At 40.1% G+C, this 27069-nt stretch overlaps 1 protein-coding gene across 6 annotated transcripts in view; it reads right to left on the reverse strand.

The window, feature by feature from the left end:
• Positions 1 to 4706: 4706 nt before the first annotated feature.
• dlgap4a (discs, large (Drosophila) homolog-associated protein 4a) overlaps positions 4707 to 27069 on the reverse strand; it is a 132129-nt gene continuing 109766 nt past the window's right edge. For 4 of the 6 annotated variants that reach the window (XM_078169884.1, XM_078169880.1, XM_078169881.1 and 1 more), the window contains 6 exons: positions 14765 to 15198; positions 14568 to 14665; positions 11995 to 12431; positions 9217 to 9308; positions 8577 to 8729; positions 4707 to 7200 (listed from right to left, as the gene is read on the reverse strand). In XM_078169884.1, coding sequence (XP_078026010.1) covers positions 6976 to 7200; positions 8577 to 8729; positions 9217 to 9308; positions 11995 to 12431; positions 14568 to 14665; positions 14765 to 15198 — 1439 coding nt within the window. In that variant the 3' untranslated portion in view covers positions 4707 to 6975. Of the gene's footprint in view, positions 7201 to 8576; positions 8730 to 9216; positions 9309 to 11994; positions 12432 to 14567; positions 14666 to 14764; positions 15202 to 24575; positions 24723 to 27069 lie in introns of those variants that run through there. The other 2 variants (XM_078169882.1, XM_078169883.1) reach the window with 2 other exon arrangements.

Below are 27069 nucleotides of genomic sequence, written 5' to 3' on the forward strand. Positions count from 1 at the left end.
CCGGAAGTTCAACCTCACAGCTTCCGGTGTTTTCAAAATAAAATATTTCTTTGAAAACTTTTTTTTTCCTTTTAAAAAACCCAATAAGTATTAAATTAAAGCAAAAATACACATTTTACACTAACACGTATCATGTTAGAAATATTTATTTGATTTTTTTATTTCAAAAATACAATGCATTTTACCTTTTAAAGACACAGGGTCAATTTGACACACCTTCATCTCCTCATGCCTGGATCACTGCAACAGCCTCTTTTCTTACCTGAATAAATCATATATTCATACACTCCAGACTGCACAGAATTCAGCTGCAAAGTGACATGAACACATCACTCCAGTTTTAACCTCTTTACACTGGCTCCCAGTATGTTTAACAATAGATTTTAAGATAGTGATGACTTTTAAGGTTCTTCATGGTCTCTCTCCCAGCTTTATCTCTGATCTCTTAGTACCATGCACGCCAGGACGTACTTTGAGGTCCTTGTCAAAGGTCTTTTGTCTGTTCCAGAGGCCTGGCTGAAAACTTAACAGGACAGTGTTTGCTGTCAGGGCCCTGAGGTCAGGTTGGCCGAGTCAGTGATCTCTTTTAAGTCCCTTCTTAAATCATACTTTTATCTGAGAGCCTTTCCTGATTTTTAAGTTAATTTAAACTGTTTGCCCCCCTCAGTTTTTATATTCCAGAGTGTTTTTATGAGTTCTTTTAAAAGTTGTTGTTTTCATGTCTTGTCTGTTTTAATCATTGACATGTAAAACACTTTTTAACTGTTTCGAAAAGTGTTCCTAGTAGCAGCAGTAGTAGTAGTATTTCAAGGTGGTGACCAATTTAAACAATTTATATACTATTGTTTTGTATAAAGTTTCGCATGTAAAATCATAACTTAGAAAGTGCCTAGTGACTACAGCTGTCAGACGAATATAGTGTGGTAGAAATTGCAATAGTTCCCTTAACATATTTAGTGGAATAGCAGTAAGTGGCATAAAATGAACATACTCAAGTAAAGTACATGTTCCTCAGTATTGTACTTAAGCCCGACACAAAAGTTACCATGCTTTCTGATGTTTAAAAGGTTTGTGTTTATCACAGTTTCAATTCTGTTCAATAAAATGCTGATTTTGATTATAACTTTTTAATTCTGTGAGTATACTCGTTGACTGACTGATGGCGTCAAATGATTTTAAATCAATGACATGATTTTATTTTGAAGGCTGTCTTCTTTTGGTTATCTTCAGCTGACTTGATGCATCTGATGAAGAGTATCTGTTGCTCATTCATCATGAAGCCTGCAGGAGGCGCTGTGATCAGTAGCTGTGACGCAAAGAGATGGGCCCGCGTGACGGCATCTTTTGCATATTAAAGGAGAATGCCACTAAATTTAAAGAGTTTATGGCGTGTTAATCATGTTTTAAAGCATTATAAGGTTTAGAAAGGAAGTTGTCACTTTCACAGGACATTGTGAGATTTAAAGATCTCTTTATAATCCAAAACCTGTCATGTAAATCCAATCTCTCTTGTTTCTCTCGCCTTTCTTGACGACATTGTAAATTATGTACTCACTCATTTCTGAAACCCCTGCTGTAAGCTGGAGTAAAGTGTCACACTTTTTCTCAAGTCAAGCTACTTCAGTCACTATTGTTCTGTTTGCCCTAATTTAGCCAGTGTTATACACACTTTATGTGACAATGTCAAAAGGTCGTGAACCTGTGGCACATTACCTGTAAATCACTCCCACAAATATGACTCCATGTAGACAGAAACTACCACATACTGAGTCCTGCTGTAAGTGGCTGCTCTCATTTTTCTGTTTAGTGTCTCTCCAGTACTGGTCATGGTTTTAAAGCCTCCAGCATTCTTGGAGTAGCGAAGGGTAACATCTTACGTGTTATCACAGTGAGGGATCCTTCAAGGTGAGGTATGGGTGGAGGAGGGAATGTAGAAAGATGCAATACAGGGGCCGGGATGAGCTGAGCATTGTTTGTTTGACAACAGCTCTTTTGTGCTTATATATTCGTTTTCAGTCTGGTGACTCTGTTTTTTCCCAAAGTATGTGGACGACCTGCACATTACACACATGGGAGACAATGGACATTAATGTGCTGCTCTAACAGACTCCACACTGCTGGGAAGGCTCTCCACAACATGTTGTACCCTGACTACAGGAATTTCCTTCTATTCAGTGACAAGAGAATCAGCGAAGTTGGAGTGACGCATGGTTATAAGGCCTGGCTAGGAGCTGGTGTTCCTATTAATCTGAACTCTGTTGCAGGGGGTTAAAGCAGGGGCTCTGTGTATAGGCCAGTTAAATTGTTTCACACCAAACTGAGCGAAACTTTTCCTCATGGACCTTGTCTGAGTGTGGGAGCACTGTCATGTTGAAACAGGAGAGGGCCTTCCCCAAACAGGAGCAGTGTCTCTCAGGTGTGGGTATAGGTACCCCTAGGGGTGCTTTGGAGTACTGCAGGGGGTATGTGTGATGTTTTTAAAATGTTCATTTAAGAAATATCAGTCATTAATAATTCCTTAAAATAATTATATTGTAATGAGTTCAATAAAAATGTAAATGAAAGTTTGATAAACTATATTTTATATTCCCATTTAGTGGGATATATTGGTAGAAAGAGAATACAATATATTTTCTTTAGTGTATAATCACCTGAAAATAAGAATCAATATGTTTTCGTGACCTTAGAATGAGCTGCTGATATCTACACAGGGAGAGGGTCCTCTTCCACAGAGTCCACCATGTTGCACCACCATGTTTCTACAGTAGCCCAGAACAGACAAACCAAACATTTTGTCAAAGAGAAATGAACATCGATGCTAAAATTCCAAATTGTGTGCAGCTAAGTCAGGTCCATAGATGAAGGCTCTTATGCGTTGGTCTAGTGCAGGGGTAGGCAACCTGTTTTCATTTATCATTGTTGTAGGCCTAAAGTTATTCTTACAAGATCCAATTGTAAAAATGTGTACCCTATAGGCCTACAAAAATGTTTTTTTGTTTTAACATTTCTTCAACTAAAATGTGAGTCAAAGCGACGTCTACGACCTGGTGTCTTTTTCTCCAAATTTTGCTGAACATCAAAAGCGGTGGCATGTCTTGAGTCTCCTTAGTGAATGTAACCGTGGATTCCAAATCCAGAAAGGAAAAGTCTTGGAGGACAGTTTTGAATTTAATAATACACTGTGCAGTTACTTTCACTGTACCAAATAAATACCTTACTGCAGAGTAGCCACCTGATGGTAAAACATATTAATGATTAGACCTATGAGTCATGTTGATAAGCTCATTTAGACTTAATAAGGCTGTGTTACCTTCATGATAAGGCTCTTGTCGATTTTTTTCAAAGGACAATTAAATAAATGCATCTGTAAAAAACGGAATCAGTGTGCAAAGGCCTGACGTTGTAACTTAAAAACACATAAACTAGCTTTATTCTGTGTTTTAAGGATTTTTATTCTCCATTTGTTTGTTTTAAAGAGGAAGAGACCTTTACGAATAATTTGGCTCCTGATAAAAACCTCCCAAACAATGAACACTGAAAGAATTCTAGTTTCAGCTGGTTGCAATGTGCAATCCTCACCCCTAGATGCCACTAAATTTTACATACTGGACCTTTAAGAACCACTGACCTACAAGACAAAGTATGTGCATTGAGGTGTCCACATATTTTTGGTCAATTAGTACATGTCTCAATGTGTTGTATGTTTCTGGTCCTTGCTAGGAGGAGCATTATTTGTGTGACCACGTACTAAGTGGACCAAATGAAAGTGTTTTACTGACCCTCATTTTATTTTAAGTTATAAAACAAAGAAAACAACTGAGCACAAAAAGGAACAAACACTGCTTTGGGATCACAGAGAAAGGTTTTCTGGACACTATTTTTTTCTGCTCCAGATCCAAGAACAACAATTGATAGAATTGAGGTAATCTGTTTATATATCAGAGGAAAAACATACATGCATTCCAAAAAGCTGAGTGGCATTCCTCTTTAATTCTACATCTTATTTCATACAGAAAATATGCCACGTAACGCGTTGCAATCACAAGTCTTTATTCTCTGAAAAGAAACTAGCCTCACAGTGTCTAACTAATACACCATAACATGAAACAACCCCTTCGTCTGTAAGATATGTGCTTATTTTGTAAAATAATGTTCGTCAGTACAAGATAATCTGGAACTACATAGTTTTTGCTCATTTTCCTAGCTGGATCGTCCACATTAATCTGCCTCCAAAGTTCTGGTCATCGTTTGTCCATTTTGTAGCCCTTTGAAAACTCAGGAAGTACTGGTAAACAAACCGTCTGAAGATCCCTGATCAGGTCATGCTCTCTTAAAGTTCAGTATGTGGGCAAATAAAGGGATCCGGCTCTCAAATGATATGAAAAAAAGGACTTTCCACCGTGAGTCACAGTTATAAATTCCTACGTACAGTACATACCCTGAATGCCTCACACAGATAGAATAGTTTCAGATCATTTGCAAGACCCATTTAAAGGAGTACTGAAAATTCACTGGCAAGGATCTTTGTATATTTTTATATGTCAGAAGGCCATGCTTTTTAGAGATTACACAGTAACGATAGAAAGGTCTAATCTAATGCTTATTATGATTTATCTGTGTGTAATATTAACTCAGCAGCTAATATTACCAGTGTGTCATGGATGAGTGCTATTAAAAAAACGACAGCAAGAATGATGACCAGGACATGTAGCAAAGGGATGTTTAATGATTTCTTTGGACAATGAAATGCACATGTCCATTGTTGATGTAATACAAACAAGAGAATAAGAAAATCAACAACTTGGTGTCGTGTCAGCATTCCCAGTTCAACGTCATTTCTCGTGTGATGTTAACTAAAAGATTCAAAATGGAGCAGGACAAGATGTCTGGAGTGTCATGCAAGGACTGACCAGTAGGGGGAGAGCCAGCTCTTACTTAAAAAACACAACACCACCACAGAGAAAACAAAAACCTAGTGAGTCAACCTACACTTGTGCACAAGTATCTGCTATGCCTAGTTTCCACTCATGTACCCTTTGGCACTTGTGTTTCCATTTGAGAAACATGGAGATTATTTCAGTCCCACACTCAAAGCGTCACGAGCTGAGACAGAGACGAGGCATAGCGTATATCTGGAGTGATGCAAACACAAACTTGGCTGAGAATGCGCACACAGACAATTTATGAGCAGATTAAATAAAATAAAAAAGAAATCACTTTAAATAAAAGCTTCATCAAATGACACTGAAATGTTGGTGATCGTTGCCGTCTTGGCACAATATTTAGTCCCTCGCAGCACCATTGATTATTATAATTACAGAAGTCAAGACATGTTTAGGTCGACCTCTAACGTGTCAATGACAGTAAAATTTAAATTAAAAAATAATGTACCACAGTTCATCCTCAACAAATGGGTGGGAGTTCAAGCTGCTAGAAAGGGCAACGACTGCCGATATCAGCAGTCAAATTAAGCCTTTACTTCACTGCACCAAACCTTTTCTTGTTTAATAGGTCTGGATTTAAAATATTGGTCGATGGCTCTGAGCACTGGGTCAGTTAATTTGTGGTTATACAATAAATAATCCATCCATAGTGGTTTTCTACTGTTGAGTTTGCATTCAACCTGAGATTTTAATCATTTCAAGGGCAGTCAGTTCATACAAGAAATAAACATTCATCCTTCATGCTAAGAAAGTTTTATTGGAAATGTTAAATAATTTAAGACTGGGTACCTACTGCATTGCTCGCTCTTGTACGATTTTTATTATTGCTATGCTATTCCATTTCGTTTCCAGTGGCACGTAAACCCCTACCCTATCACACGTCGTCTGGTTGAATGGGAATGCCTTTATCGAGTGGTGAATGTCTTGGTCCCCTACATCGTGTGCGGATGCAGTGAAAGTCTGAATGATTTAGGCAAACGAAGGTGAGCAAACTTGATCCGAGGTGAATGGGAAAAAAAGTGCAGTGATCAAGTCGAACATGAGCTGTAAATGCATACGAGTTCATACATTCCTCTGTAGCTCACCGGCAGGACAGTCATTCCTCACATCCCTTCACGAGAGAAAAAAAACAAAAACAAAAAAAAAAACTAAACAAATGTAAGACTAACGATGGGTGTTCACAGACACAGACTGTGTAGTGTGCGTTTGTGAAGAGGAGAGATAGAGAGAGGTGGAGTGAATGATTGCATCAAGTGCTAATATATCATGACAGTACATGTACTCGATCTATAAAAAACTACCTTGGTACTGAACACTGACCTCTTTCTAACAAATAATCTGGTATACAACATTTACAAAATGAACATTGTAATAGTGTGATATTTATAATATATATGCTACTGCCTTCCTCTGGTTCTCTGCATTTTTAAACCTCTGAGTACATTAACACCATCTCATGATGCGCACAGGGTAAAGCGTGCACGCCACACCCGACGAGTGGCAGCCTAATACAAATAGAGAACAGGAAGACTCTGTGGACAGTGAGTACACCTGCATGTGTGTCCTGAGTGTGTGTGGATGGTAGCTCAGCTCGTAAACCAGGCAGCCACAACTTGCCGGTAGACTCAGCAGTGAAGGGAGTTTTTAAGAGAGTAAACTTCTGGGATACCAAGATTCTTCAGCTCACAAGGTACAGGATGTCCTTATCCAAGATACTTGCACATTTAAGACAGTCCTGATATACTTTAGGAGATAATAATTATTATAATGTCAATAATAACAATAATAACAATAGTATTAAACATCTGTCAAGGTTATTTTTGTCCCATGGCAGCAGGGTGATGATCTGCATTATTCTGGATTGTTTCGGTGCCCTGTGATCCCCCGCGTTTCATCAGCTGTGCTGCTACGAGGGATCGGACTCTGTGCATCCGTTGTACATTTGTGTGTTCGTCTCTGTTCTGTCTGTGTGTTTTTTTGTGTCAATGAATGTCTGAAGTGAGTCAGGGTTTTTCCTTGATGATCGGTGCTCTCAGAGACGGGTTTGGGCCTCGGGGACGTAGATTTCAATGCTGTCAGCGCTTTCCGTGGCGGAGTTCTGTCGTACTGACGCCGCGCGCTTCGCTGCCATCAAACGTTTCCTGGCTTCTTGCCGCTGTTTGTCCACGGCCGAGTCCACGCTCCTTTCCTTCCCTGCTGACAGCTTGGGTTTAGTCTGCTTCTTTGGCACAGATGATGGAAGCTGCTTGTTTTCATCCTGAAGAGATCACATCAAGAAGGAGAAGGGATAAGGTACGGTGTGGTACAAGATGAAAACACAACTTCCAGTGGTGCTGATAAACTCTCATTTGTAAACTATTAAATGCCAACTATGAGCCCCATATTCCCCTGTTTTTGTGTCTAGGTGACTAATGGACTATTGAGCGAAACCGCTACAGCTGGCAGCTGCAAAATAGGTTGCAATGTAATCCTTCTGTGCACTGTCAATTTACATGCACTAAAAGTGCTTGTTTTTGCCACTGACAGGCTCAGATTGTTATTTTAAGTGTCTGACAAACTATTGAAAAGGATCCCTACAGAAACAGACCTTTTTTTGAAGAGTAAAGTCCTTTTCGTTTAACTAGAAACAGTCTCAAAATCACTAACGCCAAACCCACCTAACTCCATTTAAATAAACAGTATTTCAAAGTCGATGGAAACAAAATAAAACCCGCAAAAACCATCTTTGTTCGTCTTTCCACTGTTGGAACAATCACCAACACTGGTTTGGTTTAAATAAACCCTTAATTTGCCCAGTTAGATGTGAAAGTATCAGATATGGAGCGAGAGGAAGATGGGACATCAAAAACAGACTGTAGAGTATCTTTACATCTACCAGGGTGATTTAAGGGTTTATTTTGACCAATCCAGAGTTGGTGATTGTTGGATAAATAAAAAGAGGGACCCAGACGCCTTTTGTGAGTTATATTTTGTTTCTGTCCCTCGAGTGTGATGATACAAAGATACAAAGATAAAATTAATGTTCATTTAAATGGTTGCTGGTTAGAGCAATATAACGGCTGTTTCTGGTTACACAAAAAGGATCTTACTTTGTAACAAACAGGTCTATCTCTGTAGGGATCCTTTTGATAATGTTGTCAGACCTGTGTAAACTGACGGTGCACAAATGCCCCTGTTGGTGACATTACATGGCTGCTGCCGACTGCAGCTGTCTTACTCAATACTGGACCAGTTTCAAAAACTGTTGTTTCCATTAGTGACTTAGACACAAAAACATGTAAGAAAAGGGTCCAGTTTAAAAAATGTCAAAGTTACCCTTCGATTATCAAGTCAGTGTAAAGTTTAACTCCCCAAAGTTTGATTTTAGGACTATAAACGCTTTTCATTATTGATTTATTTGCTGATTATTTTCTCGATTAGTCACTTCGTCTATGAAAAATATCAAAAACTGTCTTTTTTATCTCCCAGCTAAAGTTGACAGCATCAAATAGCTTGTTTCATCGGACAAACAGTTCAAATCCTTAAAAGATGACTAATTTACAATGATACAAAATCGAAAACAACTCTATTCAAGTTACTTCTCTACTCTAAAAACCTTCAGTATAATTAAAACTGTCTGGCACCAATCATCACCTTCTTCTCTGATTTCTCAGGAAGTTGCCAGTTGTTGGCTTTCAGTTGGTAGAGCTCATCAAACTTCATGCTGATGTCTTCTATTGAGAGTTGTAGCAGATCCCAGAACCCTGCGAGGTCCTGTGCTGTTGGTCGTGGGTCGGCATTTACGTTCTAGTGAGGGGAAAACGAGACGGTACAGAAAAGTGGTCAAATCAGAGAGATTTAATCGCATTTAACCCCACACACATTTCCTCAGCAGCCTCCCTTCAAGCAAATGGATAAGGAGAAATTAAATTTGACACCAATCAACCTGCAGAGATCATTAAATTTCAACACTGTAACAGAGAAAATCTTGCAGGGAGGAACAGCTAGACAATAAAGTCAAGTAAGATAAGTGAACAAAAATCTATCACAGTAAATCTGACAAGATAAATCCTCAAAAATGTCATGGTTCTGCCTAAAAAAAGATCACGTCCTCTCTACATGTAGTGTAACAGGAAGGCTTCTGCATGTCAGTGTGTGCAGGACAAATGATTATGGCAGGAGACAGATGAAAGATAACTGGGTCAGTAAGAGTTTAGGAGGCTAACACAAACATGTAGTTAGTGGGGTAGCATTTCAAGAGAGAGAATCAATAGGATGTAATGAAACCACTCACCAAGTTCTCATTACAGAGCCCTCTGAACTGCTCGAACTTCTGTGTTATGAGGAGCTGAGCACTGCCGACTGCACTGCGGATCGTTCCCAACACTGAAAGAGAAGAATGTGATAAATCATCAACAAGATGTGAGGAGTTAGAAATATTTTGAGCCCAAAAAAGATACGTAACTCTACAAAAAGGATGTAAAAAGGCAGCTACTTTGAGATCCAGACAAGGAGAGCTGCATCAAGATATAAGAGGGAGCGACTATGTGGTTTATTCCTGTTGTCTAGTAATGAAATATTTATCTTAACATTTAAAATTAACATTCTGTGACAGTAAATGATTTTCTTAGAGGTAATATATTAACTCAATCTTGGGGAGGATAACAAATTACTCTTTATTCAGCTATTTTCCGCCTCTAATATTTGCATGTAAATGGAAATTCATAATTCAGGTCTGCAGAGAGCAGAAGGAATGATAATCTGACGAAGCCTCAACATCTAGTCTGCTCCTTGCTCATTCATATTTAAGACACTGCAGAGATAGATCTGCCTAAAAGCCTGAGTGGTATTCTGGGAGATGAAAAACTGAAATGACTCTGCGGTTGCTCCGTCACAGCTAAAACAAAGTGTACTCTCCCTCCAATGAGCAGCGCTACTGTGAGTCGATGGCAGTAATGACTGTGTCGAGACTGTGGCTCACTGTCCACGGTCAGCATGGATGAGGCCTGAGCTAACCCCCTGTCTGTGGACTAACAGGGACATCAATTAAATTCTTCATGTTACAGACTCAACAAGCTATTTACTGTACTTTGTCTATTATGTTTATATTGTGGTTCTATTTTACATCTTTCTTTTGTCTTTTACTGTAAAGACCTCTGTGGAGTCTCATCAACAAAGATGCTTTTTAAAAAAACCTTATTCTTCTCTTACCACCACAATCTGAACTGGAGTATGGGTGACTCTGATTTGCATATAGCTCAGGAAATCAAAGATGAAATGCTATCAGATTTCTGATCTGGCCAACAGAGCTGCATTTACTGTATGGCACTGCTGTTAGGGATGGATAAATGAGAGCTGGCACGATATCATATTTTCACTACACCATTATTGCAGCCACAAAAGTTCATGATAATGCCATTAGGGGTTGTACACATTGAGAGTTTTTTGCGCCCTCAAATTCATTGTTTTTAATGTAGACGCCCAGCAGGCGTGCTTAAACGCCAGAGTGATGCCGTCGCGGTAAACACGCATTCCTGAGTGCCTATTTTTCAGGGCGTGACGGCTGCACCCTGAGATAAACTGAGTTCAACTTTTGGAATGCAGCAGCGCGCACCGCATGTCATGTGACGAGGACCAACCAATCATAACTGACAGATATCTTTTCCTTCTTCCGTAAATATCATATCTGTGGTAAATATGGAAAAGTTGATCATTTTGGTGCAGGGCTGCCAGAGCTTCACATCTGTCCCATGAACGATAGGCCCACACACTTATAAACAGTGCCTTGAAGAAGATCAGCTCTGCACTCAGGTTAACAGGCTATGATAAGGTGCTTGATAGGGTTGCTTAGCAACCTTAGACGCAACCTGCCGCCGTGCTCTTGAAAGCTGGCTGACAAAAGGCACAAAAGTATCACCAAGGGCACGACCTTGCAATTTCCAGGCGGATAAAGACGCAACATGTGTACGGCCCCTTGTAGCGATATCTATAGAAAATATAGGAAAAAAGCTATCAATCAAATTCATCTTGAATTTTGTTTGTTGTGCATTTTGTCTCTTTTTTGGCAAATGAATTACACTCAAAATACAAGTGTAGCGGGAGGTGGAGAGAGTCTGTAACCACAAATGTGCAAAATTGAAAAGAGCTATTACACTAGATGGATAGTAAAAAGGCCACCAGATGGTGTTAAGGGAGGGAGACAAAGCAAGAAATTGTTTTTACACAATATTATCACATGTGTATTATGAACATGATATCAGTATTTCATTTTTTAAGTATGATGGTTATCATCAATACCGGTATATCCTCACAACCCTTGGCAAGTGCTGGATTTCGACGTCAGTATTTGTTCAATATAAAGAGTAATCGCCGCCAAACCTCCCACACGTGAACCTGACTATTATATTTATTTATTTTTTTTACTATTCAAAATAAGTAAAATCTTATTTCATTGGAGAGCTGTGTGTAGAGTATTGCTTTGATCAGTGCCTTCTTGCCCTGCCGTTGCTCTCTCTCTGGCTATCATGAGACTATTGCAGTGACAGTGTGACTTCTACTCCAGGTAACAGTTGGTGAGAGTCCAACCGCACACATACAGTGACAGAGCTAACCGTTAGCATCACATGGCTACATTACCTAATGGTTACTAACAAGTGTAATGACAGAGTCAAGCCATTTTGGCAGCCATGTGTCTGATGTTAGCCACTGCTGCTGTGTTAGCTCATGCAAACCAAGCAGACATTGAACTAAATGGGAGCAGAGCGACTGTTTAAACAATGTAAGGCAGCAACAGAAAGTTTGGTGATTTTTCTTGTGTTAACTTTGAATTTATGGTTTAATAGAATTTAAAATTGCACCTGTTTTCTGTTGTTGATCCATTTACATTAGTATTCTTGCATTAAATTTTCTCTCACACACTACTATAATAATATAATGCCAGTACTCTAAGTTACTTAAAATGCCCTATTAAGTGTTAATAAAGATTCTCAAATATTATCTACATTTTATCAGGATACAAGACTAAAATGCCAAGTGTAAATGAGGCTTTAATGTTTTGTTTTCGGTCACTTACCATCCTCTGACAGCTTGTTGTCTTTGGTCTCCTGCTCCATCTGTTGACACCAGCCCTCCATGCGCCCTGTTTCCGCCTGCAGCAGCTTCAGAAACCAGTTCCCGTCTCGGAGGCAAGCTGGCGTGCTGGGCTGAACAGCATCTCCGTGGGAGCTGCAATTTGCGGTCTCCAGGCTGGGATCTGGCGGTGGCAGCGAGGAGGGGTCTAATGCCGGATCCAGGGTCTCGAGGGGCGAGGTGGATATCCTGGATGGGGCTGAGCTGTTTTTAAGGGGCTGCTGTTCCATGGCTTTGTCCTGTCCGTTGGGTGCGCTGGCATTCACTGTTTGACTGTTGGTGCAGTTGGCTGTGTTGTTTTCTGTGGGCGCGGCATCCTGGGGCTCCTGAGGCTCGCACTCTGTATTTTGTCTGGACGCCATGCTGCTGTCCCGGCTGAGACTGCAGAGACATGCATAAACATCAGTTTCTGACAGACAATTAAATAAATAAGACCATGTAGTGATGTGTCAAACATGTTCCACAGTAACAGTTTGGGGTCAGTGAGCTTAACTGGCAGGCCATTACGGCTGCTGATGGTGCAGTACCATGTATCGCACAGGAGCACAAAGAGTCAGGAAACACGCCGTATCGGGGATGGTAAGCAGGGAGCGAATTAGGAACAAATCAGGTATACAACATAAAAGCTTGGCAAACTGCTGTTTCAGAGATAATGAGCAGGACAAAAGGAAGCAAGCTGTCAAACAAAATGTGATTAAGGGAAATTACAGTGCACTGGAAAAGTTTAAATGGCGCGTTTCTCACTATGTTCAGCTCACTACAGTCAAAACAAGAGCAAAAGGACATCAATCAGAGCCCTGGGCTGCTGTGCTGCTGCCAGGCTGACTGCTGAATGACCTTAGCAGCGTCTGCTGCACAGACTGCAGATTCACCAGCCACATGGGTGAAAGACAGAGTGACAGTGTGAGTGAGTGAGTGTGTGCAGTTATGGAGGGAAAAGCAGGAGAAGAGCTACAGCAGACAGGAGGTCTAGGGCTGAGCAGTGGGGTTAAAATAATTGTCACAATAATAAAGGCAGGCACCCTGTTGAGCTTTGTTGTAAATAAATAAAAGTAGGAATGCCCTTATCATGTTCTTTCGCTGCCGATACTGAAAGATCCATATCTGCCCATTTATTTGTTATAAAGGATGGTACAACAGTATTATATGACAGTTTGTAGAAAAACAACTAAAGTATGAACTGTGACCTCTCTCTCCCTCCTGTTGCATTGTGCACACAGACCCAGAGGTGTGTGGATATGTGGCGTGGGGCAGGTAAGAGGATGCCGCATGCTGCAGAAGTGGGAGTTCAGTTGTAATGTAATGTAAGTATTAGCACAACAGAGTACCTAAAGAGTACCTATAAATAAATACAACACACGTGGGAGAGCTGAGTAGTAGTCGCTGATAATCCACCCCCCAAACCACCGCCCCCCTCTGCAAGTAGAAAGCATTAATCCCCATCGCATATTTTCACTGAATATCACCCTATAACGATCAGCGGTTGATCAGTGTGGGCATTTCTACATAAAGGTTTCATTTAGGTTCAGAGTTACTGACCAAAACATACTGTGTGTATCCTTGAGTTCTAACAAACATGTTAAATGCATTTCCTTTTTTAATTAAAAATTTGCAAAGCCGATTTTTAAAACATTTTTAAATCAAGCAACAGTAACATCCATGTTTAATCTCTAAGGCCCTGATCACACAGGAAGCGGTTTGCAGGCTGCAAACCTGAGGCTCGCCGCACTGCCTTCTTTTCTTTTTTTTTTTTCCTCTAACTGAATGCCACTAGTGAAAAAAATGCCTGCTGTGCCTTTTTATTGTTGCCAGGCAACCACCCCATCACTTCCTAACATTTCGTGTAATCAACGTACTGTTTATTTATTGTATTTATTTGACAGTAATTAGTATCTAGTCCCCAAAATGTTGAGGCAGAGGGTACTTGCTGTAGCTCTGGTTGAGGGTGAGAGGCTGTCTGTAAATAGTTTGTTGGGCACAGGGGAACAGAGATCTGTGTGGGTACATGAGACCCTAAAGAAGAGGGTGGATCACGGGGAGTACTACCCGTTGGTCCAGGAGCTTCACCTCCATAATGGCCCTTTCCATGCATATTTTAGGATGACTCAAGGGCTGTTTGGCAACCTGCTGTCTATCGTCGGGCCGTATAGCTCTGGGTATCCAGCATTCACTACCACCAGTTTCTCCTCTATTGCTGCCAGCTGTAAACCTGTTGTCATGACCACCACAGAAGGCCTGCCTCTCAAATCATCCGATTGGACAATGGGGAGAAGGCGGAGATGATGTGAGGCGTTTTTCTGCTCTGAGTTGAAGTTTTTTCAACTTGAGGCATTCAGAACACTCCAACAAAAACGGCAGGCGCTTAGAGCGCAGAAACGCGAGGTGCGTCACAAAGCAAAAACTGCGAGCAAAAAGCTTCATTCTCATTAAAGTGAAATGTACCTTTAAAAAGATTTTCATTTTGTTTTGATCTAAACAACCTCTTCATTATCCTACCACATGTGAGTGTACACTTACGGCCTGCCGTTCTCCACTTGAACTCCAATTGACTGAAACTTAAGGGGGGCAGTCAGGGGTAGTGGTTCTTCTCTCAAGACTGGCAAAATGCAATCCACCTGAAACGTCACAGACAAAAACAAAACCGTCACATACAACCGTGAATGTGGCTCCTTCCACTACGACTGTATCATTAATGAAAAGCAGAAAATTCGTACCTGAATTCCAATAGAGGACAGTTTCCTCTTGGTTGCAGTCGGGGGCTGCTCTACGGTGATACTAACGCTCAGGGTGTCATTTTGGGACTGAGTAGATGTGGAAGTAGTAGTAGTGGTGACAGTGTTGGCGGTGGTGGGAGGGAGGTCACGAGGGGCTGGAACAGGATGCACAGAGCCTACAGCGGGTGCAGGAGCTGCAGCAGGGACAGGGACTGGTGGAGGTCGAGTCCCCTTAGCCAAACTGCCCGTGCGGATGCTACAGAGACTGTCAGAGGAGTTGCTGCGGCCTGACTGGCTGTTGGCCTCACTGCCACGGTCCTGCTGGTCAAGGTATGTGTCTTGGGCTGACTCTGTGCTGCTCTGCACCGTCACTGAGATGAGGGGCTTGGATGTGGTGCGGGGTGGGACTGGAGGAGGAGCCTTTCTATTGCTGACTGCTGACAGAAGGAGACACACACAAAAGAAAACAAAGCTGAGAGCGAGAAATCTGCTCTTCATCACTTGAGACTTTGGAAAGAAAGCAAAAGTAAAATAAAACTGTGATACTAGACATAAACCAGCTGGTGCCTGTAAAGTGCCAAAACACAAAACCATAAATACTTAACCATAAACATGGCCTATCTGAAAAACAAACATGCACTTTGCCCTTATTGCTGCCTTCATCACGCTGCACTTCAAGCTACCTCTATGTTTGCTGCAAACCTGCTGGTAGCTGTGTTCCACTGACGTCAGTGTGTCTCTGGGAACAGTCCTTCACATGCCACACCTTCACAGTCCTTTTGCTCCGGGGACTGTCAGACAAGACAACTCTGCCTTCTCTCATCACAGCCCTTTTCAACCAAACACTTCCAGGAACTGTGGAACCACAGGAACTAAAAAGACCCCTCTGCCCTTTCCTGTTTGCATTTCCGAGGCAAACAACACATAGCTATCCTGTCGCGCTGCTCGCGTTATCTTCATTTCCATCAATATCCCCTATTTACATTCAAGTTAGTTTTGATGTTAGGTAATTCTGGGAAAAGACTCAGTTTGTAAAAGTATAGCCTGCCATGCTGTTATCCTGTGTTGTTCTATGTATAATGATGCAACTAATAAACTAAGGAAGCACTAATTTAACTGACAAAGTGAGATTTGAGATAAAGTTTCTCGACTGACAATAAGGGAGCAGCCATATGTGGATGCTATGAATTGACGCAAAAGAAGGCTTAAAGAGTTGAAAAAGGAGATTTAAAACTCCACATGCCTCTCTCCAAAGTACACAATCTGCTGAGTGCTTGATTATTAATTTCTGCTTCAGAATGTAACAGCGATGAACTATTCGCATAGAAAGTTTTATTTCTCTTCTTCACTCATCTGCTCTTGTCACTGATCCTCTCTTGTTCCCTCACTAGCTCTCTTGACCACCACTCTCTTATTTAATATGGAAACGGTTTTTATCACATGAGGTCTTCTTTGGTGATGTCACTGATTCAACAAGACTTACTTAATCTAATACGATCGTCCTTTTTGGCCGCTCCAAATAACAGTATTGTAACAGCACAAATAGACGCGCTTCAAAATCCAAGCAGCAGCCTTTTTGATGAGGACTGGTCTGCTGCTTTCAGTCCATGCGCTGTCAGTGTCACACTGCGATGTTATCAGTTCAAAAATCGTTTTTCACTGCATGATAAATCAGTCGTGTGGTGTGAGGGCATGTGACACGTCATTTGCATTAGTCTCACTGTTAATGCATGTGAATTAGCAGCCCTGCACACAACACATTTTCTGTAGTTATGTGCATGTGTGTGCCTTACCTTAGATATGCTTGTGGATTTTGAGTGGTATTTAACTCACTGTGTAGTTGTCTGACCACTAACTTTACTGCTTGGTTCAATCTCACCACTCTCAAAGCGTTATTTTCAGCCACAGTGGGCAACTCTTGAATGAAAAAGCTCTAAAAACCAACTGTGCACTACCTGCTCAGTACCAAACAGCAGACATGCACAGTTGGCAGCTGGCTGGTGAACACAGTGGAGCATTTAGCAGCTGAAGAGCCAGATATTTCCCTCAGGAGTTGGTAGAGACTAAAAATAGAGATAAAAGAGGGTGAACATTGGCCTAAAATTCACCAGGTGGACTGGAACACAAATCCAAATGAATGCTAATGTTGCTCCATAACTGCTCGATTTGTGCTTACAAGTTTGTCATTTAATTGTGTTCTAAATTTTAGGAATGATGTGAAATGCACCATGTACCTATCTCTACATCTACACATTTTTATCTGATTGATTCCAAATCCAACTGGGATTGGTAAATACTCTGAATTATCATTATTAATGTTGATGATTGGCAGATAACCTAAAGCATAAAACACTGATTTGACAGCTCTTTTAACAAATCAAAATCAGTCCTCACTTACAATTGAATTGTATTACTTCAAATCAAAGCAGAGCCATCACATAGCAGACTACTTAATGTAAGTGTGACATTTTGGCGTTAACTGACATTTGAACCCTGATTCATATACTCTTTCCACAGAAACTGAAATGAGGTCAAAGACAATCTGAGTCAGGGATAAGGAACAGGGCTGGTGCCTATTTTTCTGTCATCAGTGCGACTGCAGGGCTGTGGTGGATGATACAGAGTTAACTACAGCACAACGACATGAGTAACCAGGAAAAACCACAGGCTTTCTTCAAGAATTGAGGGGATGCTGAAGCGGTTTTGTGTAGATGCTATTTAAACAGCTGGCCGGCTGTCAACATATGACTGAAAGACAAATACTTGTGCCCAATTACAGCCCTCACTGACACACATGATGGATGAAATATTTCTTTAAAATTAGCTGACCAAGAAAGAAATTCAAGGCCCGCCGCTTTGGATCAATAATGAAAATGTAGTGTTTATTCTCTCCGGTAGTGGTTTCAATCTAAATAGCAACCTGACACCCTGTAATTGGGAGGGTGCTGCACTTCCGTCATCAGCCAGTGACTCACCGCACCAGTAAAGCCCTCATTAAATCCCATGAACATACACAAACATGGCTGTGGAATCCACTCCATATAGTTCATGAGCTGCTCATGCAGCCCCGGCCTCTCAGAGAACTATCCAACTAACAACAGCACACTTATTCCCGAAGAATGAGACACTTCTTTTGGTACTCATAGCACAGATGCGCCACATTCCCACAGTTAATTATCGTGTCCAGCTACACCCCGAGTTAACACATGCCTCAGTCCCATTTGCTGCGCCTACACGGCTGCACTACGTCTCTTACTCACACAGAGCTATAAAGTTGATTATTTCCACAGTAATGGAGCACCTCTTTTATGCCAAATACCCACACATGTGCTATTCTTTCTCAGCTCTACAATAGCATGATTTATGCGAAACGTCAACAAACAGACTAAATGCTGTTTACGACCATCCAGTAGAAGTGGGCTATAATTGCAGAGTATTCGCACCCTTAGTAAAGAACACCATCCATTTCACTGTCCTAGTGCAATATGTGGTGAAATGGCCTTCTCCATATCACCTACTTAGGGGCTCAGTGCTAAGAGGTGATTAAGAGATGGATACACTGCTCAGGCCCTAAACCTCTGGGGCAGTACCTGCTAATGGCCTTCAGCTCAACCCATTATTTTTCTTTTTCAGAATCCTACCCACCTTCATTCATCATAAGTTCCTTCATCACAGTCAGTGCCTGACAAATGAATGCATGAATGAGCATCAGTCCAATTTAGATGTTAATGATCAGTTGCTAAAATAATCACTAGGAGTTTAACGAATCAGCAGTCTGGATTGATGTATCTATTCAATGATCAACGATGCAATATCATCGATGCCAAGTGAAAACATCCATCCATATCATCATATTTAGGATACACCTCTAATTTGAAATTCTGTGTCACCATCAACAGCATCAGGCAGATAATGGTGAGCAGCCAAGAAACAGACAATGAGGATAATGTTATTTACTCAGGAATAAATCTGCAGTGGGGAAATATTTTATATTTGGAAAATATGGGTCAACAGACAAAACAAATGGCTCATGTAAACAATGCCGTTATGAGTTAAACAGGACGCACCTGTCTGGTCAGGCATTTCACTCTGCTAACTTCTAGCAGCAACACAGCATCTTTAGCTGCTCTGTTCAACAATGTCAGGCTGAAAAAATATGCTTGCGGGTTGAATTTCAACAGAGCTGTTCTGTGGAGAGATGATGTTAAAGTACAAATAATACATGTACTTTGTTAGGCTACGAGTAGAGGAAAACTCTGCTAGCTGCTAGGCTAATTTATGCAATGTAAACATGCTTAAGCTGATAATGGTGACCAGCAAAAAACAACTGTTTTTTTTTTTTCATGAACCTTCACAGTTATTATTATTGAGCCGAATTTCTTACTTTTGTCAAATGATGTGGTTGATCAAATTCCAAAATATTATTCTAATTATTAATCATGTTAGTGGTCAATGTATCCATTAATACATGGTCTGGGAAATTTAATCATACGGTCTGAGCAACCTTTCAGTCATTACATTTTGGTTTTCATATTGTTCCCCATCTTCATTGTCATGGCCATACAGACCCTACAACAGTGCTACTGACATTTTTAGCAGTTATTCTGAATTTAGGACAAGGTCAGTCTTTTTTAGGATTCCTGACTTCTGGGCCAAGTCCACAGCGAGGGTTTGTCTCAAGCCTATCGCAGACAGGAGGTTCCAGACGTAAAAGCGGATTCATTCAACTTGGGAAATCCCTAAGTTAGGGCGGTTCTGTTACAGAAAGTTTAACTGTAATTGCATTGCTAGGCAACAGCTTGGGTCCATGTTTACTTAATGTCAGCCGATGTCATTCACATACAAAACATTCCAACAGGAAATACAAAGGGACCAATTTAGAGTGTTTGTTGTCAAGTTAACATGGTCGTTAAATTCATGTCCTGAGATAAGATTTTATTTTCCTAAATGTAGTTAGGGAACATGTTTCTGTTAAACCAAAAATCATAAATGTCATCCTGAACTGAGAGAAGATGAGAGAATTTTAAATTTAGGAAGTTGCATCTCTTAATTTAACCAATTCACTGCAGAAGCTTCCTCTTCAACATTTACAATATAATCCTTTCCAAAACTGCAAGTTTTTTTTTATGTTCCAGTAAACTGATGATACATGACTCATCTGATCATGTTAATAGCCTTGTGCTTGGGCAGCCCATCTTTCTCTTTTTCCCTAGAGGCTACAACCCTTTTTGTTGATAGAAGGATGGGTTAGGCTTTGTTTTATGTGTTATACCTGTTTGAGCTCATCTAATTTATGTGCTGACAAGATTCCTGCTTCATAGAATTATTATATTTGTCGGTTTAAAAGTAACAGGATGAGTGAGAGCAGGAGCAGCGGTTTTGTGTGCTGGCATTTTGTTCAAGCTTCTTGTGCTTATTCAACTGATTCAAAATGAATCGATGTCTATTGAAAATAATAATAATTCAAAGGCCTAATTTACTTGTGCTGTACCTCAAAAACAGAACTAGTTTCAAATTAATCTTTTCTTAAACTTGCTTTTTGTATTACATAAAATTTTAATGAGTTGTTGATTATTGATAACATGGTTGACAACTGAAACTGTTTCTCCAGCTATGAAGGAAACATGGCAGCTAAGCTAACGAAAGAAAAGGAAGAGGAATCCCATTGCTTTACATATTTAAGCTGACATGTTATGTGGACAGCAGCTGTCTGTGAGTCACTTATTTGAGGGGCCCAAATGCTTCCTCTCACTTTATACAAATTAAAATCAATTACAACCCTGTCAACATTGCTAAGATCATCAAATGTTAGCTAAATTGCATCACTTATGAAAGCCATGCAGTCTCTGACCCAGGATATGCTCTGGCTCCATCAGCAGGTCTGTCTGAGAGCTATCAGATAACCACTAATGGGCCCTCCGCGGCAAGCTAAAATTTGAGAGTACATGATTGACTATATTCAATGCTGTTGCTATTAAAACTGTTTAAAAAAACTGGCTTCTCTTCCATTTTAGGTGAGACTGTTTGGTGCTCCGGTTTGGGATTAAAGATGTCTTGATTACTGCTGAGCTCATTCTTGAGTGATTTTGACCTACAGTCAAGTGTGTTAATTAGGCTGCAGAATGAATCCCTTACAAGTGGAGACACAGTGCAGCTCAACGTTGGTTTCTTCCAAAGCATCAAGCTCAACACACACAAAAGCAGAGTGCACACCCAGGTCTTACAAACAGTATTCTGTCTTATTATGGATGAACCTTTGTGAAACTCTGGATATAAGCCAAGTATAATGAAGAGAGGTGGTAGGCTAGCAGAAGCTCTGTTCAAGATTAGCAGCCTTATTGTAAGATAGTATGGCAGGCTGACAGGCTGGAGTTGTAGACTGAGAGATTAGACCATGACACATGGCTAAGCATGACTGCTGACTAACAGATTAAGCACATTAGAAAAAATACTGTATATTTAAATCTGATCAGAAAGCTGCAAAGGTTAGTGTTTGACTGAATCTGTGTCTTAGCCTAAGAGTCAATCTCATTTCAGCTGGGAAACTACATATTTTCATTATGTATGGCACCATGCATTACAAATATACTGTGTACAAAGGGGATTTTGCATTGGGCCTATTCCTAGGGTGAACGACTGTAAATCCTTTGCTGCACACATCATTGTGTAAATTTTAATGACAAGTTGACATATTTTGGCTCTCCTCCCTCTGCTGCTGCTTGTCATTGATGTCTTACATGATTTATATTCATTTTGTTGTTACATATTTTACAAGAATCAGATATGCAATCTGTGCCGTTTTCCACAATAGCTTCATGAATAGGAGAAATGAGCTTGAAGGTATGAGTAGAGACGCATCAAATCAACGGGCACGGTGCACAGACTTGACAGAGAGGGCTATCTGTTGAGACAGAAAGACAGGCAGGCTGCCATTTAGCAGACAATGCTGACATACTGATAGGAAAAAATAAACCACTAGCACAACACAGACAGAGAAAGAGAGAGAGACAATGCCAAAAAATGAATAACAGGATAGGAAAACAAACACCTACGATTTCATTAAGAGCAACACAATTTGTTCTTCTTTACATGCTACAGTGGCTAGCAATCCAAAAGAAAATGTAATATAAAACTGCCCATGAAAATAAAAGAACACCTTGCCTTGAGAGCTGCCATTCCAACTGAGGCAAAATCCCATCAATTTAGTCCATCCTTTGCACTTCTGGAGAGTTGATTTGTGCATTCTTATCTACTATATAGTCTGATATCCTTGATATCCTTATCCTTCTGCGGTCCAGACCTTGGTCTGACCTACTGCACTGGGGCAACAGTCTGGGTTACAGCCTAATCAGCTGATGAAGAGACACGTGGCATGTGTCTCGAAGGTCAAACCTTTCAGAATGAGAAACTGGCAGCTCTTTTAAGGTAGAGTATTTGTACCTGAGCAACTTTTAGTTCACTTTTAGACTACACTGCTCCAAAAAGACTAGGAATGATTTTTGGAAAGACATCATGACAGGTTAATAGCATACAGCTCTAGAGGAGTGAAGTGTCTCCCCCTGTGTCTCCCCGACACATGCCTGAATTCAGTTTTCGCAAACCTAAGGATAGGACTGGACATACCAGTAATACTTGAAACCTGTCTGACTGTTACCAGATACATTTTTTTGTTTAAGTTGCATTACTGAAAAAACTGCATATTTCAATTGTTCCATAAAATGTCAGAAAAAGGTATAAAAATGTCCATCACAATTTCCTAAGCCCAAAGATAATGTTAAAGATTGTTTGTTTTGTCAAGCAAACACTTAAAAGACTTAAGATATTAAGTGTACTGTCACACGTGGCAAAGAAAAGCAGCAGACCCTCAGAACTAACAAGCTAAAACAAGGGAGTATTTTGCATTTTTGCTTAAAAATGACCTAAGAGTTGCACATTATTGACCTTTGACCAGTCACTACTTGTTTAAGCTCTATGAAAAATTTCCATGAATAGAGCATACTATTAAAATGCGCCATACTCAATACACAAAGAGTGTTTATCAATATGTAATATACTCACAATATATTATACCAGCTGTATTCTTTTCAGTGGCTGCCAATATCATTACAGGTGCCAAATAAATGTTTCCATCTATGTTAGTCGTTTTGTAATCAGTGTGTGTCATTAGCACAGGAAATGGATAGGCCTGGACTCAACTGTCAAACCATGTTAACTAATAGCACCACACACACATCATCAGGAAGCCTGTCTGCTGCTGACCTTACAGTGAAACTACAGTTGCTTTGCCCATTCAGTCGAGAGATTACCTCATCAATGAGAGTGAGAGGAAGAGTGTGTAATACTGTGGAGGATGACTCACAGTCTATCCATGGCAATACACAGACACACCATGCCTTGTGTAATATGGTGCCGGATACAATGAACACGCCTTGTCGGCACGATGAAGCTTTAAAGTCAGTGTTTGTAATGATATCCAGCAGCCTGTTACGCAGTCTGGTGGAATGATTTCAAACTTTGACGGACCAAATATATCAAATTATTTCCTAGGCATGAGTTAAAATAAAAAATATAAAACAAGATGAGCTGAATTCGATATAATGGAAACGGGAAACAGATACAGTGGTGCTACACTCCTTTTATGTGCACATCCTTCTTGTCAGGTGGTCCTTATAAAAGCACTGTAAAGTGTCCTAACTGCAAAGCACTACACAGGACAGGAAGCTGATAAATTATTGATTGTGTCCTCAGATCTTAACACATGGTAGCTAGCTACTGCATAAAAATGGCACATGAAACTGTGGCCCAAAAATAGCAACTGCAGCTGAGGTAAAATCATGTTAGCAGGCTAGATTTCTAGTCAGTAAATGAATCTATGCATGCCACGTCTTTAAAAGTGAAATGTTAAAACAAAGTTCAGGATTATCCTCCATTAATTAATGTGAACCTTAAAAAAATGTTCTTTGACCTAATCAGGAGAAAGCCATGCAGTGAGACAAATCACAATCTGCTACAGAAAGAGCTGTCAGTTTAGACTTCAGTAGATGGACTGATAAGTTAAGCTAAACGTGATTCATTGCTTCCTCCATGCCTCTGAGCTCAGATCACTGTCACATGTTGAGTCTGTGGTAAGAGACAGAAGTATCGTTTAACGGTGCTTTATTCTATTCTAAAGCCAATGTTAATCCATAAAAGGAAAAGTAAATGTCAGGTAAACCAATGCGAGTTAACAAGGTGTATTTTGGGTTTCCTTTTCCGTTCTAATGAATGATCCGTGTCAGCAAGTTTGACATAATCATCTCCAACATCCAACTACTTGTTACGGCATGATCGCTTTTATTACACACTGTATTAGTAAATATGAACTATTTGCTGTAATAGAGGTGAACGTGTTGGTTTTAGCCTAACTAGCCGGTAACCGAGCTGTCCATACCCGGCTGTTAACGCCTCAGCTACTGTTAGCTTGTGCTACTAGCCAGTTAACGCTCATTACGGTGGGATTTCACACAGGGCATTTAACGTTAGCCGGAGGCATTGTATAGCAGAAATGGAGGAGAGCCAACAAAGAGGAGCTGCTGCCGGTATATTTTTGTCTCGTTACCACCATTGTATCAACCACATTACTGTCTACCTGCCTTGCCTGCTTGCTAACGACTCGTATTAGGGTTTCATCCCCTTTCTTTATCCACGTTAGCTAGCTAACCTACCGTACCATCAACGTTAGCTCACGTTAGCTTGCCGTTGCTAGCGTATCTACACCAACTGACAGCCTCAACGTTACCGTTCACTGGTAGAAAAAGCGATAGAATCTTACTGTGTGGCGGCTGGCTCGTAAAATCCTTATTTTCTGGTCATTCATGAAATGCAGACAAGATGCAGACGGGGCTACGGTATCCTGCCGTACACAACGACGCTGTGAAGAAAAGATTTGTAGTACACGCCCTTGACGACGAGGATTGGAGTCCACGTTTTCGCCGTAACCGCTCTCTGCGAGCGATTGGTCAGTTCTGCTCCTCGATGTAATCGAACGCGGCCGTGATTGGCTGAAGCCTCCGCATAACGTTGTTTGTGACTGTGTTAGCGATAGGTGCGCTTCATTTTGGTCCCAGGCACCGCGGGAAAGGGCTCTATAGTCTTTGACATAAAGCTCATACATATTCGATCCATTGTGACCGCCCGTCTCCCTAAACAATGGGGCTCTATTGAAATGGAGGCGTTTCCAGTTACTCCACTGTTTTCGTAAAGGCGAGCATCATAATGAATCAGCGCATGAAGACAAAACAAAACCATCTGGATTACCCCAAATCAGTCAATATAATGTTTTATAAATAAGATAAACCTATATTATAAATTTGCACCTGCTAGTTAAAGATTAGGCTGACAATAAATAACAGATTCTTCCTCATAACCCTATGAGACAGACATCCACTGTGCCTGTAAATGACGCATTTTATTTTTAATGCACACCCTACCATAACCACTATATCTATCTATCCACAAAAATCTGTCTTAATATTACTGTTTGGCCGGCCATCACATCCTGGCTGAAAAATGCCACACTGGACAATCAAATTTAGCATATTTAGTACCATTCTGGCAGAGTTTACTTTGATGACCAACTTAATTATTTCTCAGATTTTGTTTTGCTCACCATAGCCCTTAAATATATGTAGAAATGCAGAAAATGAGATTCAAATTGCTATTTCTCTCTGCAGGAGGACCCTGTATCTCCCATTTTATAGTGTCCCTCCCACTTCTCAAACCAATGTTACACCGTTAAGTGTCAAATATAAATCTAGGTGTGCTGTACATACTGTATGCTGTCATATCCACCCACCTCATGCATATAAAGCAGCCTGTGACATTAATCATTTTATATTTATCCCAGCACCCTTTGCATTCTGCACTACTGCACTATTATCATATTTGCAAATTTCACTGTATATATCTGTACATACTAGTCAAACATTTAAGTCCATGTTCAGCTTTGTTGTTCTTGTTTGTAGCTGTGTGTATCATGGCCAATAAAGCTGATTCTGATTCTAATAGTTCATGTTATCACTGATTTTAACCCAAGATAGTTTCAAAGAACCTGTTGCATCCTGTATATACAGCAAATAACTAAAAATAACGGTTAGTATCAATAGATTATTGTAACAGTAAATGTGCACTGTGTGAGGCATAATCCAATGTAAATACAGGCTTTTAATGTATGAAATTTCAATGCATTTAGACACATGACGCAATAACAGATAACACAGGTATGACTACAATTGCAATTTATGATATAGATACCCCAGAGAGAATACTTGCTTCACTATTATTGGGTTGTATGATCATTTCAGTCATCTTTAATATGCTTCTGATGATAAACATAATGAATTACCATCAGGCATATTTGGACATTTGGCACCGTAGATACAATCTCATAATACTTTTAATCTACAAAATGTAACTAATCCTGCCATATTCTATACCTTAATTTTATTTTCAGATAATATCGTCCAGCTTCAGGACATTTTATACAGTGATAAGAGACACAATTACACCTGCTAGGACGAAAAAGCTAAAAAAGAATATCTAACATATTTCTGTTTTTTCGTGTAAAATACTCTAATTTACTTAATGCATTCACTGCATCCACAGTGAACACTTTAAAGTCCAAATTATTTTCACTTCAGTTTAACACAAAAACAATCAATGAGGTAGTGACACCCTGCTTTGAGTGATCACTGGCTGCAGGCGAAAAATATTGCGGTGTGTCTCTCATATTTCTTTCAAACCCAGAACAATAAAATATGATTAATTTTAGTTTAATGGTGCAGCATTTGTGTGACTGATCATCATTCTTTTCAAACACAAACCATACTTTATGTAATCTACATTATAGAGCTGCTCAGTGGAGATGTTGCAAACCAAACGGTAGTCATTTGAAAAGGACAGATGGTTGGAAATTTAATCAAACTCTCAGGAGGTGTTATAGTTGTAAGTCAAATGTATTTGTCATAAATTAAACAACATACTGAAAAACAATGCACAAATTTGGTGGCAGCTGAATGAGGTCAAACTTCTACAACCACTGTATGATTACATGAAATGTCTCACTCTTCTGTTGCATTCATGTACTCATCGATTTCAGAGGAGTACTGTTGCTGCTCAGCTCCGTGTTTTTGTCACTGTATAAATATTTTGTCATGTACTTTCATTGATAAAGTTAGAGCCAAAAGTCCTTATTCAGACTGAAATATAATTGCTCTCTTAATGCTTATGCAGTGCAAAACTATTTTCAACAATTTTCTACACGTCAC

The sequence above is a fragment of the Epinephelus lanceolatus genome, chromosome 8 (genome assembly GCF_041903045.1).
Source record: "Epinephelus lanceolatus isolate andai-2023 chromosome 8, ASM4190304v1, whole genome shotgun sequence".
In the NCBI taxonomy this organism is placed as follows: domain Eukaryota; kingdom Metazoa; phylum Chordata; class Actinopteri; order Perciformes; family Serranidae; genus Epinephelus; species Epinephelus lanceolatus.